The sequence below is a fragment of the Gigantopelta aegis genome, chromosome 4 (assembly GCF_016097555.1).
Source record: "Gigantopelta aegis isolate Gae_Host chromosome 4, Gae_host_genome, whole genome shotgun sequence".
NCBI lineage: Eukaryota > Metazoa > Mollusca > Gastropoda > Neomphalida > Peltospiridae > Gigantopelta > Gigantopelta aegis.
Genome location: NC_054702.1, coordinates 58,632,569 through 58,653,543, shown reverse-complemented (window position 1 = coordinate 58,653,543; position 20,975 = coordinate 58,632,569). Strand labels below are relative to the sequence as shown.

Genomic DNA, 20,975 nt, shown 5'->3' with positions numbered 1-20,975 from the left:
CAAACACTGGTTATTTTGACGTATAATCTCAGAGATGAAACCTGCCACAATTTCCCCATTAGCAGTAAGTGGATCTTTTATGTGTACCATACTACAGATACATGTAGAATAGCACATACCATGGCCTTTGACATACCAGTTGTGGTGCACTACCAGGAACGAGAAATAGCCCAATAGGCAGGAGCACATAAATACTAAACAAAACCCTCATCCATACGAAGGAAGGAAATGTTTTATTTAACAACGCACTCAACACATTTTATTTACGGTTATATGACATCAAATATATGGTTAAGGACCACATAGTAATTGAGAGAAGAAACCCGTTGCCATCACTTCATGGCTACTCTTTTTAATTATCAGCAAAGGATATTTTATATACACCATCCCATAGACAGGATAGCACATACCACAGCCCTTGATGTACCAGTCGTGGTGCACTGGCTGGAGTGAGAAATAGCTCAATGGGCCCACAACGCCTCATCCATAGTGTTAGGAAGTTAACCACGTATACTGGCAGTTATTCCCACAGTACTGACATTCAGTCACATATTACATCTATGGATTCTATACAGATATTACTACCTTTAGTCTAGTAATTAATTAAAATTTAGTTTATGTTATTAAGTGTTCCCTTATTTTTTTTACATCAGTATATAAAAAAGCATATAATTATGACCACACTAAAAGATTCAGTACATCAGGAACAAAATAATTATATTTATGCAAACGTGTTTAATTTCCCACAAAAACATATGTTAAGTTATATCACTGACGATTCTGTGCTCCAAATAAATCTACAATGAATAATTTATTATAAAGTAATAGCCAACATGACAATGTATAAAAATTATATTACTATAATTATATAATTCAGGTCCAATTTGAGAAGTGTTTCCATGCATGGTCATGTGTATGCATTAAAGTCTGGACAGATATATTTCTAGAATCCTTTTAACTTCACTGACTTATAAAATGTTCAAACATGCACAAATTTACTGTTACAGTGGCCATCAGAAATGTTTCTTGGCACTTAAATACAAATGTTATTTAAAGTCTCTGAAGTAGGGTAATAAACTTTGATATTGCAATATTAAATACAAATGTTATTTAAAGTCTCTGAAGTAGGGTAATAAACTTTGATATTGCAATATTAAATACAAATGTTATTAAAAGTCTCTGAAGTAGGGTAATAAACTTTGATACCGCAATATTAAATACAAATGTTATTAAAAGTCTCTGAAGTAGGGTAATAAACTTTGATATTGCAATATTAAATACAAATGTTATTAAAAGTCTCTGAAGTAGGGTAATAAACTTTGATATTGCAATATTAAATACAAATGTTATTAAAAGTCTCTGAAGTAGGGTAATAAACTTTGATATTGCAATATTAAATATAAATGTTATTTAAAGTCTCTGAAGTAGGGTAATAAACTTTGATATTGCAATATTAAATACAAACCAAATGAGTAGGCTTTTTCTTCTTCCTTTGTAAACGCCTTTCTCTTCAGAATAAAATCAACTATTCTGCTTCTTGTGGCATTGGTAAACAATTCCTCTCTATTTTTAGGTATTTCAAATCTAAAATCACAAAAATAGTTCTTATGTACTAATAACAGAAAACAATTCAAATACTTGGAAAAAAAAATTGCAGATGAGTTTAAACTGACTTGCATGGACAAAAATTTCAGAATGTTTTTCTAAAATGTGGATTTCAATCAAAACAAAGGTTTTTTTTCCTGTAAAAACTTCACATAATTCAATGTACAAAAAATAAATGTATTTAAAAAAATTGACATACTCAGGTCTTAAGCCTGCAAGTTTGATCCAAAATCAGTACCTATTTTTTAATGTCAGATTAGCCAAAGATAAAAATAATGGTGGAAGATCTACAATGACCAAGCGATTTTCAAATTAGTGTTTTGATGAATTATGAAATACATGTAGGCCTATATTTGACAATTCATGTTTAATTCATATTTGGTGAAAGATACGTCCAGCTTTAAAAACAAAGATACTAGCAGCATCAGCTGTGCAATATTTGTTAATAAAAATGAATAGATATACTGGAATGAATGAATGAATGAATGAATGAATGAATGAATGAATGAATGAATAATTAATTAATTAATAGAAAGACTGGAATGAAAGAATGTATGAAAGAATAGAATGACTGGAACAAATGAATGAATTAATTAATGTTCAGGGAATCCCCATTCTAACAAATGTTCTATTATTGGAATTTGAAAAGCTGAGCGGCCAGGCGTTCCTATACATTCCTATCTTTTCCTTTCATGCCTAAACAGTTACTGAATGCACTTACAGATATTCTTTATCCATGCTGTAGGGAGAAGTATACTGCCGCTTGATCTTTGGCAGTACATTTTCGTCCAGTTGGAAAGGAGTCAGGAACTTGCGAAAACAACCAACAATAGATGCCCACAAACGCGTTGACAAACCCTTCACTGGATTCTGTGGGGAAAAAAATTATATTCCGATTTAATGCTTTGTGTTGATAGTGTCTGAAAGTAGTTATACTGTTTAAAATGTTCATAGAAATGCATGATTTCTGTGTGTTAAGACTTACTGTATATTCCAATCCTGATATAATAACTGATATATGACACCTTTTACAACTCTGTTTACACAGCATATATATTTTTCTTCCTCTTCTTCTGAATGAGTAGTTTGACAAATATTTATCATATAAAACCTTTAAGATAATTAAGTTTGCTACCAATACTACATTACTCTTAAAAGTTAAAAGTCATTTTTACTTTGACTGTGTAACAGTATGTATATACATGTACATGTATGCACAAATACTGTGTGTTTTTTCTAATAGAGCCTTCACAATGATTCTGACTGATGCCCCATGGAAGCACCATACTTACTACCTGCCGACTGTTAAACACACACTCCTTTCTTCTCTCGTTGATACATACCTCAAGTCATTTTGTAATTCTAATAAAGCCAAGTCAATAAATGGCAGCATATTTCATTTCAAGTGTTCTTCACTTGTTAATCTTACACATGTGAACCTGAGATCAAATGTGTCCAAAACAAAGTCTGTTTGTCATATATTTTCTTCGAGTATTTTCAAGAAAATGTATACTTAATTACAATATGATAACATTTAACAGAATGAAAAATGTATAATTATGAATGACAAAAATACATATTACATACAAATATTCTGTGTAAAGAAGAATTATGAAAGAATACTAACCATTGTTTATTTTGTAATTACGATTATGGTAGTATGATTTTCCATTTTATTTGGGAATGTTTTTATAAGTGCCATTAAATATTTACCTGTAATTTTTAGTTTTACTTAAAATTGTTACTACATATATACCACATTAAAACCTAATTTCTTTTAAATATTTAAATAATAATAAAATTTATAAAACATAACAACTCAATATAAATAAATAATTATAGTCAGCATTCGAAATAAATGTAAGCACTGTGTCCATTGGACAGTGAAAATCTGCTCAGACAAGCAAAATGTACCTCAATGGTTGTCTAGGAGACAAGTAAAATGTTTAATTCAGTTTCATACTGAGCAATCAAAACCATCATCCTTGTACTTTAATAAAACAAACCATTTATTTGGATATGTAAAAATATTGGCAGATAAGTAGATTTCTAGATGTATTTTGTCAAATGTACTAGTAAAATATTCTGCTTATTTTTATCACTAATATTAACTATACAAACACCAAATGGTTAAAAAAAAAAAGCATGCATAAAAAATGGAGGTTTAGGTTTACCAGTAACATCCCAAAATATATACTACTCAAAAGAATTTAAGGGTCAGACGATATTTTCGACATTATTTTCTGAATGTCAATTATATTAGCTAGACCATAATGTCACGCATGGTATTGTTCCATTTTGATGAAAGTGGGTCTAAGCAACCCATAAATGAATTAAAATCCACTGTCATTAACACTGTGGGACTAGTTCTAATGGCGAAAACATGCTTACATTTGCACGTAAATTAGGGTGAAAGCAAAGCTAAGTGCCCATAACTTGCTTTTTCACAAAGCGCTTCATTTGCACGCTTTGCACGTGTATTCCATGTTCCCAATGCTGAATTTCCGTATAATTGGAGCTTGCGTTCGTGTACGGTGCACACTCCAAATTCGACAATGGTACGACTTCAACTGACTATCGAAGATCGAGGAAGGGCTATTGCTTGGCTTCAGGATGGCAATATGCAAAGAAATGTTGCTCTGAGACTTGGTGTCAGTCAGAGTGTCGTTGGCCGACTGTGGCAACGGTACCAAGCAACGAATTCTGTTCGAAATCGTCCACGTTCGGGAAGACCCCGAAGCACTACAAATAGAGAGGACCGCTACATCACCAATATGGCTCTATGTCAACGCACAACCACTGCATGCCGATTACGTGACAATCTGCGGACTGCGACTGGAACTCGAGTGTCTGATCAAACCATACGCAATCGTCTGAGAGCCAATAATCTACACTGCCGTCGCCAGGCTGTTCAACCACCACTCCTACCACGTCACAGAACGGCCAGACGTCACTGGTGCATGCTTCATCTGCGGTGGCAACGTGTTCAGTGGGGTCGAGTGATGTTCACTGATGAGTCCAGGTTTAGTCTCCAGTTCAACGACGGTCGGGTTCGTGTCTACAGACGTCCTGGGGAGCGCTTCGCTGACGTTAACGTTAGACAACGTCACCGGTTCGGTGGTGGCAGCGTCATGGTGTGGGGCGGCATCTCTATCCACCACAGGACCCCCCTCTATGTGGTGGATGGCAATCTGAATGGAATCCGCTATCTGAATGAGATTATCCGGCCGTTGGTTCTCCCAGGCCTTCAGCAGATTGGCGGCAGGACAGTTCTGCAGGATGACAATGCCAGTCCCCACCGCGCCAGGGTGGTAATGGACTTTCTCAGACAACAAGGTATCACCAGGATGGATTGGCCAGCATATTCGCCTGACTTGGCCCCAATAGAGCACGCCTGGGACGAATAAGGCAGGAAAGTTCGGGATAACCATGCCCCTCCGGCCAACCTTCATGATCTGGGTCAACTTCTTATGGCAGAGTGGCAGGCCATTCCCCAAGAGTTCTTCAGACGTCTGATCAACAGCATGAGGCAACGATGTGTCGAGTGTATTCGCGCCAGGGGTGGATTCACACACTATTAAACGAATGTTCTAATGTGTAAAATCCATGTTTGACAACCTTCAACTTTGACAGCATGTCATGTGACTTTCTTGTATACATTGACGTTTATTTGTGGTTTTTTGTAAATATGGAACAATAAATAAAAAAATTGGTGTAGTTTACATCATCAATCTAATACACTCTGAAACTTATATGGTTATAAATTTTTGACACTTAAATTCTTTTGAGTAGTATATACTAGGTATACTAGGGATGGAGTGATGAACAAATGGAGGGTGGGAAAATCTTTGTCAAGGTTTATTTTTTACAATTAAAATGCATGTACACCTGCGAAATAACAGTATTGTCTCAACAGTAATGGACAGATGAAACCCTACTTAATTAACCCACCAAATTCATTGGTGTTAAACTCCATACATAACATATATTCACATAACATTATGATTTAGTGGCCTTGTCTGCATTATTTTTCAGGAATGGAGAGTTACTCAGACATTCCCTATACTTAAAACACATATAATTAATATAAACATACACATAATTATATGTCTATCAATGCCAGACTTGCAAATAAATGTGGCTGATCAAATATGAATGGGCCTATCATTTTACTGAATTCTTGCCCAAATACAATGTTGTTTACAGTATGGAATTTTATTGTACAAGTTCATTGTTGTGGTGAAAATCTGTTTTGTACTAATTACATGACTACATAACACACCCAAGAGGACACTACCTGTACTGCATAGCTAACTATATCATTCTAAGAACTGCTTTAGCACAAATTCAACTACTCATTTCTGTAACACTAAAAGCTTAAAGTAAGATTTTGTGCCTTTCTTGATTTATTTTTTAATTTAGACAAAACATCAGCGCACTATATATTATATAAACTATTGTTATGTTCATGTATCATCATGTAGCATGAGGTTCATGTACAAATCAATTATGTGGGAAACTCTTGTGTTCTTAAATTAACACCCACAGTCAGCAGGTTACAAGAACTACACTATACTGATCAATGTATTTCAAAAGTGTTTCAAACTGATATGAGGCAACTTGACTAAATAGTGAAGGTACATGTAATACTATGCAACCAGTCAAAACTAGTACTTCCCTAGAAATATGATATTTTACTTAGTAAATAAAGTGTATTTTAAACAAATATTTATATTTTGCATTTTATTTTGTTTAAATTTATTATATCAGCTGGACATATTTAAAGGTGCTGTCATTAAAATGTAAGTTCAAATTATGTAACCCACCAGTAACACAAATATGTTTCATGTAAATGAATATTTGATTACCTACTACATGTACCTGTTGGTAAAATATATGTGAATCAACTTAAGAGTTAACTAACATTATAAAACATAGGAAATTATTACTTTAATATACGTACATTGTAGTACAGATGTTGTTCACAAATGAGTGGCAACAATACATTTACCTGACTCAGTTATTTCAAGTTGAAATATTACTTACTTATGTCTCCTATCAGTTGTTTGATCATTATGCGTCTTAAAAGTTTATGAAATGTTGATTTCATAAATGTTGGGTTTAAAGTAATATAAAGATGAAAATTGTTAATACAAAGTATATAAAGACAAACTTTAAAAAAAATGTTTTAAGGACTAACAATTTAAAATGAAAATGGAATCATTTAACACACACACAACATGCATGCATGCATAACACATGCATGCACACACAACAAACACCTTGTGTTTAAGTCGATTTTAGCATAAGGACAAGAACAAGAAAACTCTAAAGGTAAAATATGCAAACCTACAAGCAAATACACAGACACACAGACAAATGAACACACACACACACACGTGCGTGCACACACACAACACTGATATAATCAAAGATAAACAAAAGGAAAACATTTACTCAAACAAAAACAAGTAACTATGCATATTGATTTCCATATCTCAGACAATCATGTGGAAAATGTTTGTTATTAGGGTAATATATTTTATCAAATGTAAACTTACATTATTATATACATGAACCAAACAGATAGCCGAGTCACACCAACTATACAATCATGTAACTCTTTAACCCGAGTTAACATACATGTAACTATAAAGCGGGGTCAAGTTCAGTGCATGATATATAAGCATGCTGAACACAATTAAACGTATGGGCATGAAATGTTCATGAAAATGAGCTTGAAACTCAAGCAAGTTTATGACTGCAAAATCGGCAACAAAGTGCACATTATTGTTTTCTAGCACAATGAGACACAAATGTAACCAAAACCACGGGTCGTGATCATACCCATTTCCTCCTTTTCACATAACAAGTTTTCTCATCCACCTACAAGGTTACAAGACTCAGATGTACAGGTATATCTGCATTCAAAATCACATCTATTAACTGTGGTAATTAAATTATTAGTTATCAGGTTTGTATAAGGTTTGTACAAGACAACAGTATTCACACAGATACATATATCCATAAAAAGGGAAAAAAGTTACAAAACAATTTATTAAAAAATAAAATTATAAGCTCACCGCGATTTCAATTGTCCGCTAAAATTTCCAGAAGATAATGTAAAAATATTAATGAAGAAACTATTGGGTATTTAAATATTTTGACCTGTACTATGAAGAAATGAACTATTTAAAATAACACATTTTGTACTACTAAGAGTGACAATGTTGCTTAGATTGTGAACATGCATACCCGACTGTTCTTTTGGTTTTCACTTCTACTGTTAATTGTAATACCGGTAAGTAAGTTTTGATGTTGTATTACCATTAAAACCTTTCAACTTACCTGGTTTAGTAAAGTTTAGACTTGAACAAACCCACATGCACTGGATCTACTCTACATGCAGGTATAGTAATCTTTAGTTCAGACTGAACTCTTTGTTTTTAAAATTCCACATAATATTATACGGTCACGTGCATGTAGCTGATTGAGGTTTTTTAGCAAAGTTAATGTGTTAAAACTGAGCCAAGCACACCCACTTTACACCTTAAGTCGTTAGATCTTATTTGTGGATTGTTTGAATAATTTTCCATTCCACCATACACAAATCTTAAGACCCGAGTCTCACGTTTATTAAAATTGCAACCCTCTGAAAGAAAGCATCAAGTCAAGAAAATCAAATTATACACCATGGAAAGCTTGCACAACACAAAGACAAGTAACAGGTCAAAATTGGATGTAATATAAAATCAATTTATTCCATTAAGTAAAAACTGAATTGTAAGGAATTATCTCTCTTTTTTCCAAAATATTTTATAATATTAAATAAAATATAAAAGTTTACATCTGGTAATATTAAAATATAATAAAGAAAAACAGTATAATTAAACTGTTTAATTTAGGTCTACTTATAAAAACTTAAATATAAATCTACATACATTGTATACTATAACTAAAGTTACTACAATCTGATGTAAAGTCACTCGTTATAACTTAGTGCTATTACACTGAAGCAACTTATTTCTAAATCAGATGAAAGAAAGCATAATTTCATATAGAAAATATAGCTGAAGCTACACGAAAAAGCAACTAGACTACATGTACCTGTAAAGGCGACACCACACAACAGGAGTGTCTCCTACGAAAATAGCCAATTGTTCAGCAACCGATGAAATTGTAATGTTTGTCTTATCACAATCAGCTATTCTCATGGCTATTCTCATACAAGACACTCATATCATGTGGTATTGCCGTAAGAATACATTACTCATGTATATGCCATTATTTTTTACCAAATAAAGATTAATGTTTATACCTACATGAAGTAGTATCACAGCTACACATTTGGATATATGTTTTCAAACAAAATTTGCTAATTTTCTTATACTTTATCTCAAAACATGATGTCACACAGGCATTTTATGTCATGCACTTGTTATCTTTTTAATATTATAGCAAATCAAACAATAGTCAACTTTATTTGGAAAATATAAATTTTGGATTCAAAGTATCGTTTAAAACAATATTATGAATATTAGTTTCATGGCACTTTTGTTTCTAACGTTAGAATTATAGTACTTCAGCCTTTTAAAACAGTTACTGGTACATCTTACTGTTTTTTTAATATGGCATATACAGAGTAATAAATATGGAAACCGTAAAACAGATCAAGATAAAATTAAAGAAGCATTAAAGACAACATATTTAGAGCTTTATCTCCCTTATTCTAGACTGATCTTAGTTCCCCGAAAAGCAGACATTTTGTCAAAATATTAGTTAAAACATGAATAAATAAAACATAACCTAGTGCAATAATATCCTTTTTATAACAGTATTAAATTCAAGTAAAGTATTTCACCAAAATTAAGATTTGAGCAATCTAAGAAAGCCTCTGTGTCGACACAGGAACATTTTGTTTAGTATCACGTCGCGATTTCCTACACAAGTTTCAGAAATCTCTACACAATTTCAAAACATTAAACAGTAGTTGCTAATCAATATTCAATTGACCAGATATGTAGCTAATCAAGATTTTTAAAGCAAAAATGTTCCCTGCCACATAACCTTTGTTAGTTTAAAAATGAAAATTATATCTGCATTCTCAGTCACATTTGAGAGATAAAACCCTGTTTGTGTCATCCCGACTATTAAACACAAACACAGCTTAAAATGTCAGTATAAAAGATCTTAAAGATAAAGCACAAATTAGTGTTTAAAAGTAACAGACTGTACATCAAGTATTAGATGAGCATTAATCAGTGTTAAAGTTATGTAATATGAAAACAAATTAAAGTGGGTTCTAACCTCCCAGTCTTCATATTTGTCCTTGATATGCTGAAGAGCTAGTGTCTATGAAGAAAATACATTTTAATTATTCTTAAAATTTAGTTAAGAAATATAATAGCAATGAGAGTAATTAAAATAAACATTCAGATGTCACCATACATGCAGGGTTTAAGCTGCCACTTACCAAATCTTCAAATGCCAATTAACAGATCAATTTGGTGAATCAATTTTTATGTTTAAATCACCAAAATGTTAATTTGAAAATGAAACAAAAAACAGTTTTTTATTGAGCTGAAATGATATGTAAAAGTTCCGGGCTCCTGGATGAGTCAAACTGAAACCAGTTGGGAGCTACATGTATAGGTGATCAGGTGACCGATATACTTCAACTCCAGAATTTGCCAATAATTGTTTGGGCCCAGCTTATACCCTAATACATGTATAACAAAATAAACTTGAATGAAGTTGAGCTGGATACAGGTTACTAATTATAACAAGGGATTTAACAACAAAGTTTAACTATTAATCAAGCCTACATGTAACAATCAATTTTCAAAGATCATCCAAGAGTAAACAACAAAAACAATTTTAAAAATTATTTAAAGAAAAACATAAACTTTTTCCAAGGGATACATGTGATAACTGTGAGATTAATTTTAAATTAATAATATACACTGAAGTCAGAAGAAACACTAATAATACCTACTCAGTCTTGACAATTCCTTAATACATAAAATATGAAATGTTCTGTCACCATCAGCAATCCAAGCTTTGCTTTATTAATTGATTGCAAAAGCAAGATTACAGCTTAAGCACAAATGACTTTTGTAAGTGATTTTGGTCTATGAATAGTTGTTATTTTCGTGTGACAAATTTACTCATATTCACTAGAAGTGCAATGTTCTGGCTTTGTGATGATGAACATTCTACTGACTAGTCAATGCTAAAACAAGCTAACTGCAGTAATGTTCAGTTATATAATAATTCACTGTAAGATATTCAGAGCATAACTCAGTAACTTGGAAGAAGTGAGTTACTATATTTGCACTTTTTTTTTAGCTCACTATATTTAAATTATTTTTTTAGCTTTTTAATGACTCAACACCTTACCTTACAAGGAAGGAAAGAGTATTTTGCATAATGACACCTAAGTCTGTTTGAAACTATGAGTAGTGTTTAAGATGTTTATTTTTCTAAATTTAGTCAATAGAGGAAGGAAGGAAGGAAATGTTTTATTTAACGACGCACTCAACACATTTTATTTACAGTTATATGGCATCAGACATATGGTTAAGAACCACACAGATATTGAGAGAGAAAACCTGCTGTCACTTCGAATAGCAGCAAGGGATCTTTTATATGCACTATCCCACAGACAGGATAGCACATACCACAGCCTTTGATATACCAGTCGTGGTATATACTGGTTGGAATGAGAAATAGCCCAATGGGCCCACTGACTAGGTAGTCAATAGAGACAAAAATATTAAGAGAAAAAAGGCTAATCTTATCAATAAAGCAACATGGGATCTTTTATATGCACTTTCCCACAGACATGGCAATACACATCACAGTCTTTGATGTACCATTGATGGTGCACTGGTTGGGACAGAGGAAAACCAAAATCCAGCAAGGGCAATCGGGCAATCATAATGTGAGTGCTCTTCAACTGAGTTACATCCTGTCCAAACTCACCTTAAGAGTTATGAATCAATAAACATAATTTTAAATTAAAATGTTTAAATAAATTGCACCAACCTTGGATGGGGAAAAGTAACCGCCATTCATAATTAAAATAGAACATGACATGTACCGTCTCATCCCTTCACATACCAAATAAGGATATCAAAACTACATCATTGCTGTTTGAAATTTCATCCTATAAACTCAGTCAAATGTAACTTCATTCAAGGACTAGAAGTTTCCACCACCTTGGCAGTTCTTTTTCTAAGCCATTTACATGTAACTACATATACAATTCATTTTTTATACAGAAAGCTAAAATATGGAATATATTTTTGGCAGAAGCTTCATGAATATTTATGATACTCTATAATGTACTTTCTACATTAAGCAATGTCTTGGCATGCAAGAAAAATCAGCAGATCTACAAATAACCTAATCTCACCTGTTTCATTGGGATTCGGATCTTGAGAAGGTCGGCATAGCGACACAGCAACTTAATTGGTGCATGGATTTTCAGGAAATGACTTTCCGTGCCTCTCTGCAAATATATCACAGATATTTACAAACATATGTATAATTTAAAACCAAATATAAATGTGACAGATTAAGAATAATTTAGAGTTGACTTTCTATATTAAAGGAAATCATGATCAATAAAAGATCATAACAATAATTCATATTATTATCTTTTTTTAGGTTGGTCAAGTAAAGATACTAATAAGGATATATTGTATGCATGTTCGGCACATGCTTTTTACTCTTGATATACACATTAACAAAAAAATAATGACTGCCAATCTTCAAATTAAAAAAACATTAGTAAACTATCATATGCATGTGTCAACAAGGAATACAACCGTTTTGAATCCTAGATGATGTCTAAGAAAACAGATTGAACCATATTATATCCAAATATAGTTTTATTCATCTCAATATTACAATATCTTTTTTGTTGTTTACTATTACTGAAGACAAAGGGATTAATCCAAGCATTCTGAAGTACATGTACCAAACATAGCCCCCTTCCTAAAAGCAAATGACACTGAAAATTCCGTATTTGATGAGAAGATGTAAATATTTTTGTGATTGTCTCTTTTGATCAATTATTTTTTAATAATAGTGCATTGCCATCATTCAATGTCCTAAATAAATACACAATTATGATAAAATTGTGTTAAGTTTCCCAATCTCTTTAGACATGGGACTCGGCCGAAAATTTCTGAATAAATCTCTGAGACGTGTACTGGTATGTAGTGAAAATATAGGGTTTTTGTTATTTATTTCAAATACACCTGTGGTATTAACATTGCACTCCCTATATACAGCTCTACATTAGCAACAACAAACCAAGTCATGTTCGATCTCCAGTCCTTCCTTTAGGAGGTTCTCTTCAAAGATCTCCCTCGCCTGTTGACTCTCCTCTTGTTTCTTCGTCTTCACGTCCCATGCCAAGATGTAGTCAATACGACGTACTCCATCGTTGAAATAGATGTTGCGCACCTGAAACAGTATAAAATAAAGTTTGTTTTGTTTAACGACACCACTAGAGCACATTGATTTATTAATCATCGGCTATTGGATGTCAAACATTTGGTAATTATTACATATAGTCTTAGAGAGGAAACCCGCTAAAAAAAATCTGCATTAGTAGCAAGAGATTTTTTATATACACCAGCCCACAGACAGGACAGCACATACCACAGCCTTTGATATACCAGTCGTGGTGTACTGGCTAGAATGAGAAATAACTCATTGGGCCCACTGATGGACAGTATAACATATGCAAATTACTAGTATAGAGTTAAATATAGATACAATGTACTTTTGCAATTAACATATGCAAAAGAAAGAAAGAAAGAAATGTTTTATTTAATGACACACTCAACAAATTTTATTTACGGTTATATGGCATCAGACATATGGTTAAGGACCATACAGATTTTGAGAGGAAACCCGCTGTCGCCACTTCATGGGCTACTCTTCCGATTAGCAGCAAGGGATCTTTTATTTACGCTTCCCACAGGCAGGGTAGCACAAACCATGGCCTTTGTTGAACCAGTTATGGATCACTGGTCGATGCAAGTGGTTTACACCTACCCATTGAGCCTTGCGGAGCACTCACTCAGGGTTTGGAGTCGGTCTCTGGATTAAACATTCCATGCCTCGACTGGGATCCGAACCCAGTACCTACCAGCCTGTAGACCAATGGCCTGCCACGACGCCACCAAGGCCGGTAACAAGCAAAAGATTATCTGTCATAATTTAAATAACACTTCTTGTATATAAATATATATGCAACATCAAAAGCAAAGTTAGAAACTGATTCAAGTGAATTTTGAAGTTCAGGTAGTCTAACGTCAACAGATTTACATCTACCGGTAATTACAATTTCAACACATGTAATTAGATATCATTTCTGATTTTGTTGTGTTAAGTAAATGATGTGAAAAAATAATATATAATACAATGTAGTAATAATATAAGTAATCCCCACTTACACGTCAAATTGAGTGAAAACAATTATGCCTTTCTATTGATTTTGAAAATTAGTTTTGTAAATGTAGTGCTAAATTTCAAATAAAATAATTGTACTTGGCCAATCAAAGCATATTAATGTACACCTGGCAAAAGTTCTGTCACTTTGCACATTCTTTTGTTTTAGTTTACATAAAATCGAATAAATCCCAAATGTATTTGTATGACATCACAGAATCTTGTGACATAACACCTTCCCACACAATTCAATTTAGGTCACTACCAAACAAAAATTGCAAGCTTATTAAATAGCTGGTAACAACCTTGCAACAACTGCATAACTACTGCATTTTGAGCTAGTATTTGGAACCTTTTTACAACCATGCGACTAGCTTGTTGCAAGCTTTTCTTGCATGCTTGCAACTAGGTTGTAAAAAGCTTGCCACACGCTTGTTAATACTGTGCAGCAAGCATGCAGCAAGCTTGCAAAATGAAAACATGCTTGCGGGAAGCTAGCGAGTTGAAGATATGCATGCAGCAAGCATGCAGCTAGCTTGCGCAAGCATGCATCAATTATTTAAGCTTGCAAAATGAAAATATGCTTGCGGGAAGCTTACAGAATACCTTATGTGAGCTAAATGTTAGCTTGCAGATAGCTTGCATTGCTTGTACAATCTTGTAACAAGGTTGTAACTACATGTACCTTGCGACAACCTTGCCGCAAGCATGCATTTTTGTTTGGTCAATTCATTATGACAACAATCATAATGTGTGAATGTTGCTAATGACAATGAACTTCATATCAATTTAAAATTAACTTGACATAAATAAGTTTAAAATTAAAAAGGGTCATATTCTTGCTTCTGTAAGTGTATATATAATTAAAAAAAGCTTGAATTAAAATGAAAAACATTATATCTAAATTTAAGCAAAAAGCTATTATAATAATTAGCATAAAAAGTAAATTACTGTCCTGCATGTAAGCTAGAAGCTTAAATTAAGCTTAAATTAATTAGTCAATGAATTTCTTCAGCATCCCTTACCGAAATGACTTATATTTTTCACTTATAAGTGAAGTATAAGTCGTTAATACTTTTCAAGTATAAGTGACTTATAAGTAAATGATTAGGATTTTGTATGCAAATGAGGTATCACTTATACAAAGTATATGTGACCTATAAGTGAAGCGTTAACCATATATATAAGTGAAGTGTAAGTCATTCGCTTATATTTAACAGAAGTGTTAGATATATATAAGTGACTTATAAGTGAAGTACCAGGTATAAGTGAAGTATAAGTGATTCACTGATATTTAACACAAACTGCTGTATAAGTAAAGTATAGGTGAAGTATAAGTGATTCATGATATTTACAAATATTGCTGTATAGTGAAGTATAAGTGATTCACTGATATTTTAAAAAAAATGCTGTATAAGTGAAATATAAGTGAAGTATAAGTGATTCACTGATATTTTTAAAAACCCCCACTATAAGTGAAGTATAAGTCATTCACTGATATTTAACAGAAACTGTTGTATAAGTAAAGTATAGGTGAAGTATAAGTGATTCACTGATATTTACAAACATTGCTGTATAAGTGAAGTATAAGTGATTCACTGATATTTTATAAAAACGCTGTATAAGTGAAGTATAAGTGAAATATAAGTGAATATCAAAGGTTGTGGTATGTTCTGTCCTGTCTGAGGTAAGATCATATAAAAGATGACTTGCTGCTTTTGAAACATGTAGAGAGCTTCCTCTGAATACTATGGGTCAGAATTAATTATCAATTTAATTGTTTACATCCAGTAGCCAGTGATGAACTAATCAGTACTCTGGTGACATCATTAAACAAATGAAATTAGGCAGCAATCTGTCTCTGGAGACCAAATTTCAATATTCTTAGGTAATTTTTGTATTATAATGCGACTGACCCTATCTCCACCCACAGAAATGGACACTAATTTTGGTCAAGCTACCAACTGGTAACAAATGTTTTGTCAAGAAAAAGAAAAAAGAAAAGAAAAAAGAAGAGTGAAACAACAGGTTCAAAATCCATGAATACCATGGGAATTCCCATGACCCATTTAATTCATATAATTGTTTGAAAAAGTTATTATTCTTATGTCACCAGTACAGTATGACAGCACTTCCACACCATATCTGTAAACTGTCAGCAAGACATAAAAATTGAAGCACAATAGTCTATTAACAAAGTGGTGTTTCATTCTTCCCGAAGTGACCCACTAATACATGTATATCTGAACAGTATATGCAAAGAAATATTTTATAAATAATATAAATGAATATTTATTTTTAAATGTTAGATTGGATTCTCTCACATCCCTTTTTTTCAGTTATGTCTTGTTCAGTGCCATCTTGATATATGTCATCCAACATTCAGATGGGATTCTGCAAAAGAAAAAAATATTTCATATAGTCTGAATAGATCTGTTATGTAATTAGCAATTGTTTAATGTAAACATTTAGTTCTTTCTATTAGTTTTTAAAGACTAAGTTAGAGAATCACAGCCTACCAAGTTTCAGATGTGGGGAATCAAAACTTCAGGAAAAAACTAACTTTCAGTTAAATTTTCAATTTTACTTCTAAAAATAATAGTTTAAAAAAATATTTAATCAAATCTGTAGAATAAACATTAATTTTTGTATTAAAACAGACTTTGAAATATTCAATGTTGAACTTTAATTTTAATTAAGAAGAAACCAGAAAATAAAATACACATGTATATACATATATTTTTAAACTCTTAAGTTCTGGAAACTACTAGAAAGAATCATGCAAATAAGTAATAACTGTTTATAAATTTCTCTGATTCAACTGATTATGTTTCCATAAGTTTCATGTATTTGTATGTACATGTTGAGGATATTAAAGCTGGATGATCAACTTTAATAAAACATCAGTCAGACTGATTTGTTCAGTACATGAATCATTACAACATGTATGTATCTGGAGATATATTATAACTGGTGAATAAATGAAAACATCCATTTTAATTTTGCATTTTGTAAAAAAAATATGATGACTCTAGGTTTTTCTTTTGGTGTTCTCTGTAGCATCTTTATTTTTCTGAACAAAACACTAGGTATTCTGACTTTAGAACAGTTTAATGTAAATGATATTAACATGCAATGATTGGGCTTATAAAAATTAATATGTGTATTAAGCAAACATAAAAGCTAACAAATATGTTTCATGTTACTGTTTAAAATGTCAGTCATTACAACTGCCCCCATTTCCCTTGGGCTTTTAATTAGAACTGTGTGAAGTAAATTAATTACTCCCAGTCTGCTAGAAGTAGAGATACACATCCTTTTGATAAGAGAGGTACAAAGTAATCAGGTGACATCTCCCATTCTCCTATAGACATTTTATTGCCCCAATTAGTGGAGCTGTGTAATCCCTTTGTAAGGTGATATCTAAAGACTTCCAGTGTTTGTGAATTGCAGAAGTTGATGAACATTACATAAATTATTTTAGTTCATTTAATCAAAATACATATATATATATATATATATATATATATATATGATGCTTTTCAAGTTGGCTTTATCACATAAACTGTTTTAATGTACAATGGCACAAATGTTCCTCCATTGCTCCTATAGTCACAATGATAAAAATTATATTGATTAAAAATTATAACTTATTAATACTTCCAAGCTATTAATTGATCATATGGATTTAAAAACTTTAAAATTTGCCTTGACATAAAAAAAGAAAGAAAAATCATGTTTGTTGGTAACAGGGGGAAACCACAAGTATATTTTAATTAATTACTACTAATTACTTAACAACACCAAACCTTTATGTGACAAAATAACTATAATCAGCACTATAGTTTGAACTATAGTTGTATTCACTAAATGAAATGTCTATGCACATGCATTAACATAAATGAAAAGAATTTATCAGACAAAGGAATGCCGCCATTTTGTCTATTTGAAAATCCAACAATGATTGTAATGCATGGTTTTTAAATGAAAAACATGAAGTGTTAAAATTAAAAAATAGGTGCTACATGTAGTCATATACTTACCAAATTAGTTTTCCTGTATGATAGACTTGTTCCACGGACATGAGGTATAGTCTTAACAAAACACATGTGCACAAAGAAAATGTCCAGGTGCCGCCATTTTGGGTTTTTTCTGTAGTTTCCTCCTACTGACTGGAGACCCACACAGTGGTATCTGAATTAAGTCCTTTTGAAGTTGCACCATGGCAAGGCTATTAATCTCAGGATTTTGCACCTCTCATAATAATCCCTTGTTCCATCTGAATTCTTGATGTCATTGTTGTTGTCTTTGTTTTTCTTTCTTTTTAAAGTTAATTAACTTTTTTTTATATGTAAATACAAATTACTATTAATAGATAAAATAAATCCATACTGTAATAAACATTGAAATGGAGCTCACCCCCACCCCCATCTACACCCCTCTGCCCTACAGCTATAATTTTACAGATATTTATTGTGACAGGTGGTGAGTCTGGAGGGTCTATTTAAGTGGGGAGGTAGCATGGGATAATTATAATCATATAGCATCATGTGTATTAATATTAATATTAATAATTTTAAAAATTATTATTGGAAATACTATCAAATTCTGTTACATGTATGTTTGGTTGTTTAGCCACTGTTCCCAATGAATTTGATAAATCCTGTGAGAAGTTATGAATTTTTAAAAAATAACCATGAAAATGTTTTGGACTTAGTTTTTTTCCCGTTCATTTGGAACACATCATTTCCTTTGCAAAAGGACTATCTCCAAACTAATAGTTTACTTATATTTCACTTATAGAAACAAACAAAAAATGTCTTAATTCCAGTTCACTTATACCACTGATAAACCACTTATAGGTGAAATATATGTGGAGTATCAGTGATGTATCAGTTAACCATTCTTTTCACTTATACTTATACACACTGATACTTCACTTATACCAATATATGGGTAACTTATAGGCCACTTATAAGTGGCGTATAAGTAAAGTATATTCCACTTATAAGTTTGTATAAGTTATTTCCGTAAGGGATGACAAGTAAATTTATATATACAATGTACAGTTATTTGTATCTTATCCATGTATGTACATGCACATTTTGTATCATCTACATGTGTACATGCATGGAACAGGAGATTATGTGAGTCAAAAGGAAAAGAGAAAAACTGGCAATATGCACACACATGGTACATGTACTTAATATAAAATCAGTAAACAGATGAATTACGTCAGCATGACAAGTATGTATAATATATAAAGTTTAATATTTGTGTCTTATATGCACATGCACATGCTTTTTGTATCGAACAGAAGATTATGCGGGTCAAAAAGAAAACAGAAAAAATTGAAATATCCACACACGGAAATGTTTGTGTCTGTCTGTAACACATGCACAAATGTAGTTCATTAAGCATTTTTGAGGCATACCTGCAAACAAATATGGATACCAAAAGATACAGAAGTACATTTTGTACTATAGTACTGTCCAAACATGCATATTTGTGTTAATGTTAACTGTAATCTCATCTTTATGTGCATGTGCACGTGCATATAAGATACCCCATTCAAATTATTTTATTGCCTTTTTGTTTAACTTTAAGTATACAAATAAGTATTATGAGAATTTTTGTATCCCAATATATCGCGATATGAGTTTCCCATATCATGAGGTGTGTCATAGTACATGTACATGTATATTATTTACAGCATCAATAAATGTAAGTAATATAATTTGGCTAAATATTAAAAACCTACATTTATCAACAAAGATAGCAAGCATTCTGAGAGTACTGCAAATTAAAAGCAATATATGTTCCCTACAGAACCCAACAATTTTTCATACATGTGTATCTCTTAAATTCCAGGGCCATACCTCTGTGAAAAGTGGGTAAATCACCATAAAAGTTAAAACTTGATCAGTAACAGTACATGATAAAGGTATCTAAAAAATTTCATATTAATATTTTTAGGCTTTGCAAAAAAAACACCTCCAAAATGGGTTTTTCATATCTCCCAGTTTTAAAGACCATTACTCTGTCCAAAATGGGTTAATCGTCATGAAAGTCCAATGTGATCTATTATAGTATATTATCTCGAGGCATTCTAAAACAAACATCCGGAAAACTATATGTGGGACAGCCAGATGAACAGACCGACCGACAAAGAAAGACAGGACAGAGATGAAACCCATAGTCCCCTCCGGAACTAATAAAATGTGCAAGCTTATCAGTAGTAAGATATTTTTTGTCCATGCTGCATGCACAAACATACATGTACTGTACACTCAGAATGGCAAACACATACATGTATGTAGATGCCATTACATTCTTGAATCCAAATCAAGTAATAACAATATATATATATATATACATATATATATATATATATACACACATGTATGTAGGTATTACATGCTGTGTATGTGTATACACATGTAGTGTTATCTTTAATAATAAAATAATAATAATAATAACAAGGACATTACAAATTACAGCAATACATGTACATGTACCTACATACATTTTTGAATACATGTGTACATGTATATATAAGTAAATGTTTAAGATCACTGTTTTTATTTACATTATTCATCTGGAAAATATTTACAGTAATGTACTACATGTATTTACATTGTATAATAATGACATACACTATTCATCATTGCATGACAATATTATCAATTTAAGGTATTGGAAATAACAGTAAGGACCATTAAAAATGATAATAAACTGAGATGATGCAAGCAAGACTGCTATTGCTAAATTCAGTATGTTTTAAAGGAGCTGGACAGAGGATAGAGTCAGAAATTAAAGGCAGGCCCGTATGCAGGAGTTTTAATGGGGGTGCAAATTCCTCGTGATGGGACCAACAATGTCAACCCCCCCCCCCCAAAATG

General features: G+C 32.2%; 1 protein-coding gene across 8 annotated transcripts in view; it reads right to left on the bottom strand.

Annotated features, from left to right (window-relative positions):
- LOC121370829 (anoctamin-1-like) overlaps window positions 1–20,975 on the bottom strand; it is a 79,608-nt gene that overhangs the window by 29,644 nt on the left and 28,989 nt on the right. For all 8 annotated transcript variants that reach the window (XM_041496324.1, XM_041496328.1, XM_041496323.1 and 5 more), the window contains 5 exons: window positions 12,928–13,080; window positions 12,023–12,118; window positions 9,913–9,957; window positions 2,327–2,475; window positions 1,466–1,584 (listed from right to left, as the gene is read on the bottom strand). In XM_041496324.1, coding sequence (XP_041352258.1) covers window positions 1,466–1,584; window positions 2,327–2,475; window positions 9,913–9,957; window positions 12,023–12,118; window positions 12,928–13,080 — 562 coding nt within the window. The remainder of the gene's footprint in view (window positions 1–1,465; window positions 1,585–2,326; window positions 2,476–9,912; window positions 9,958–12,022; window positions 12,119–12,927; window positions 13,081–20,975) is intronic.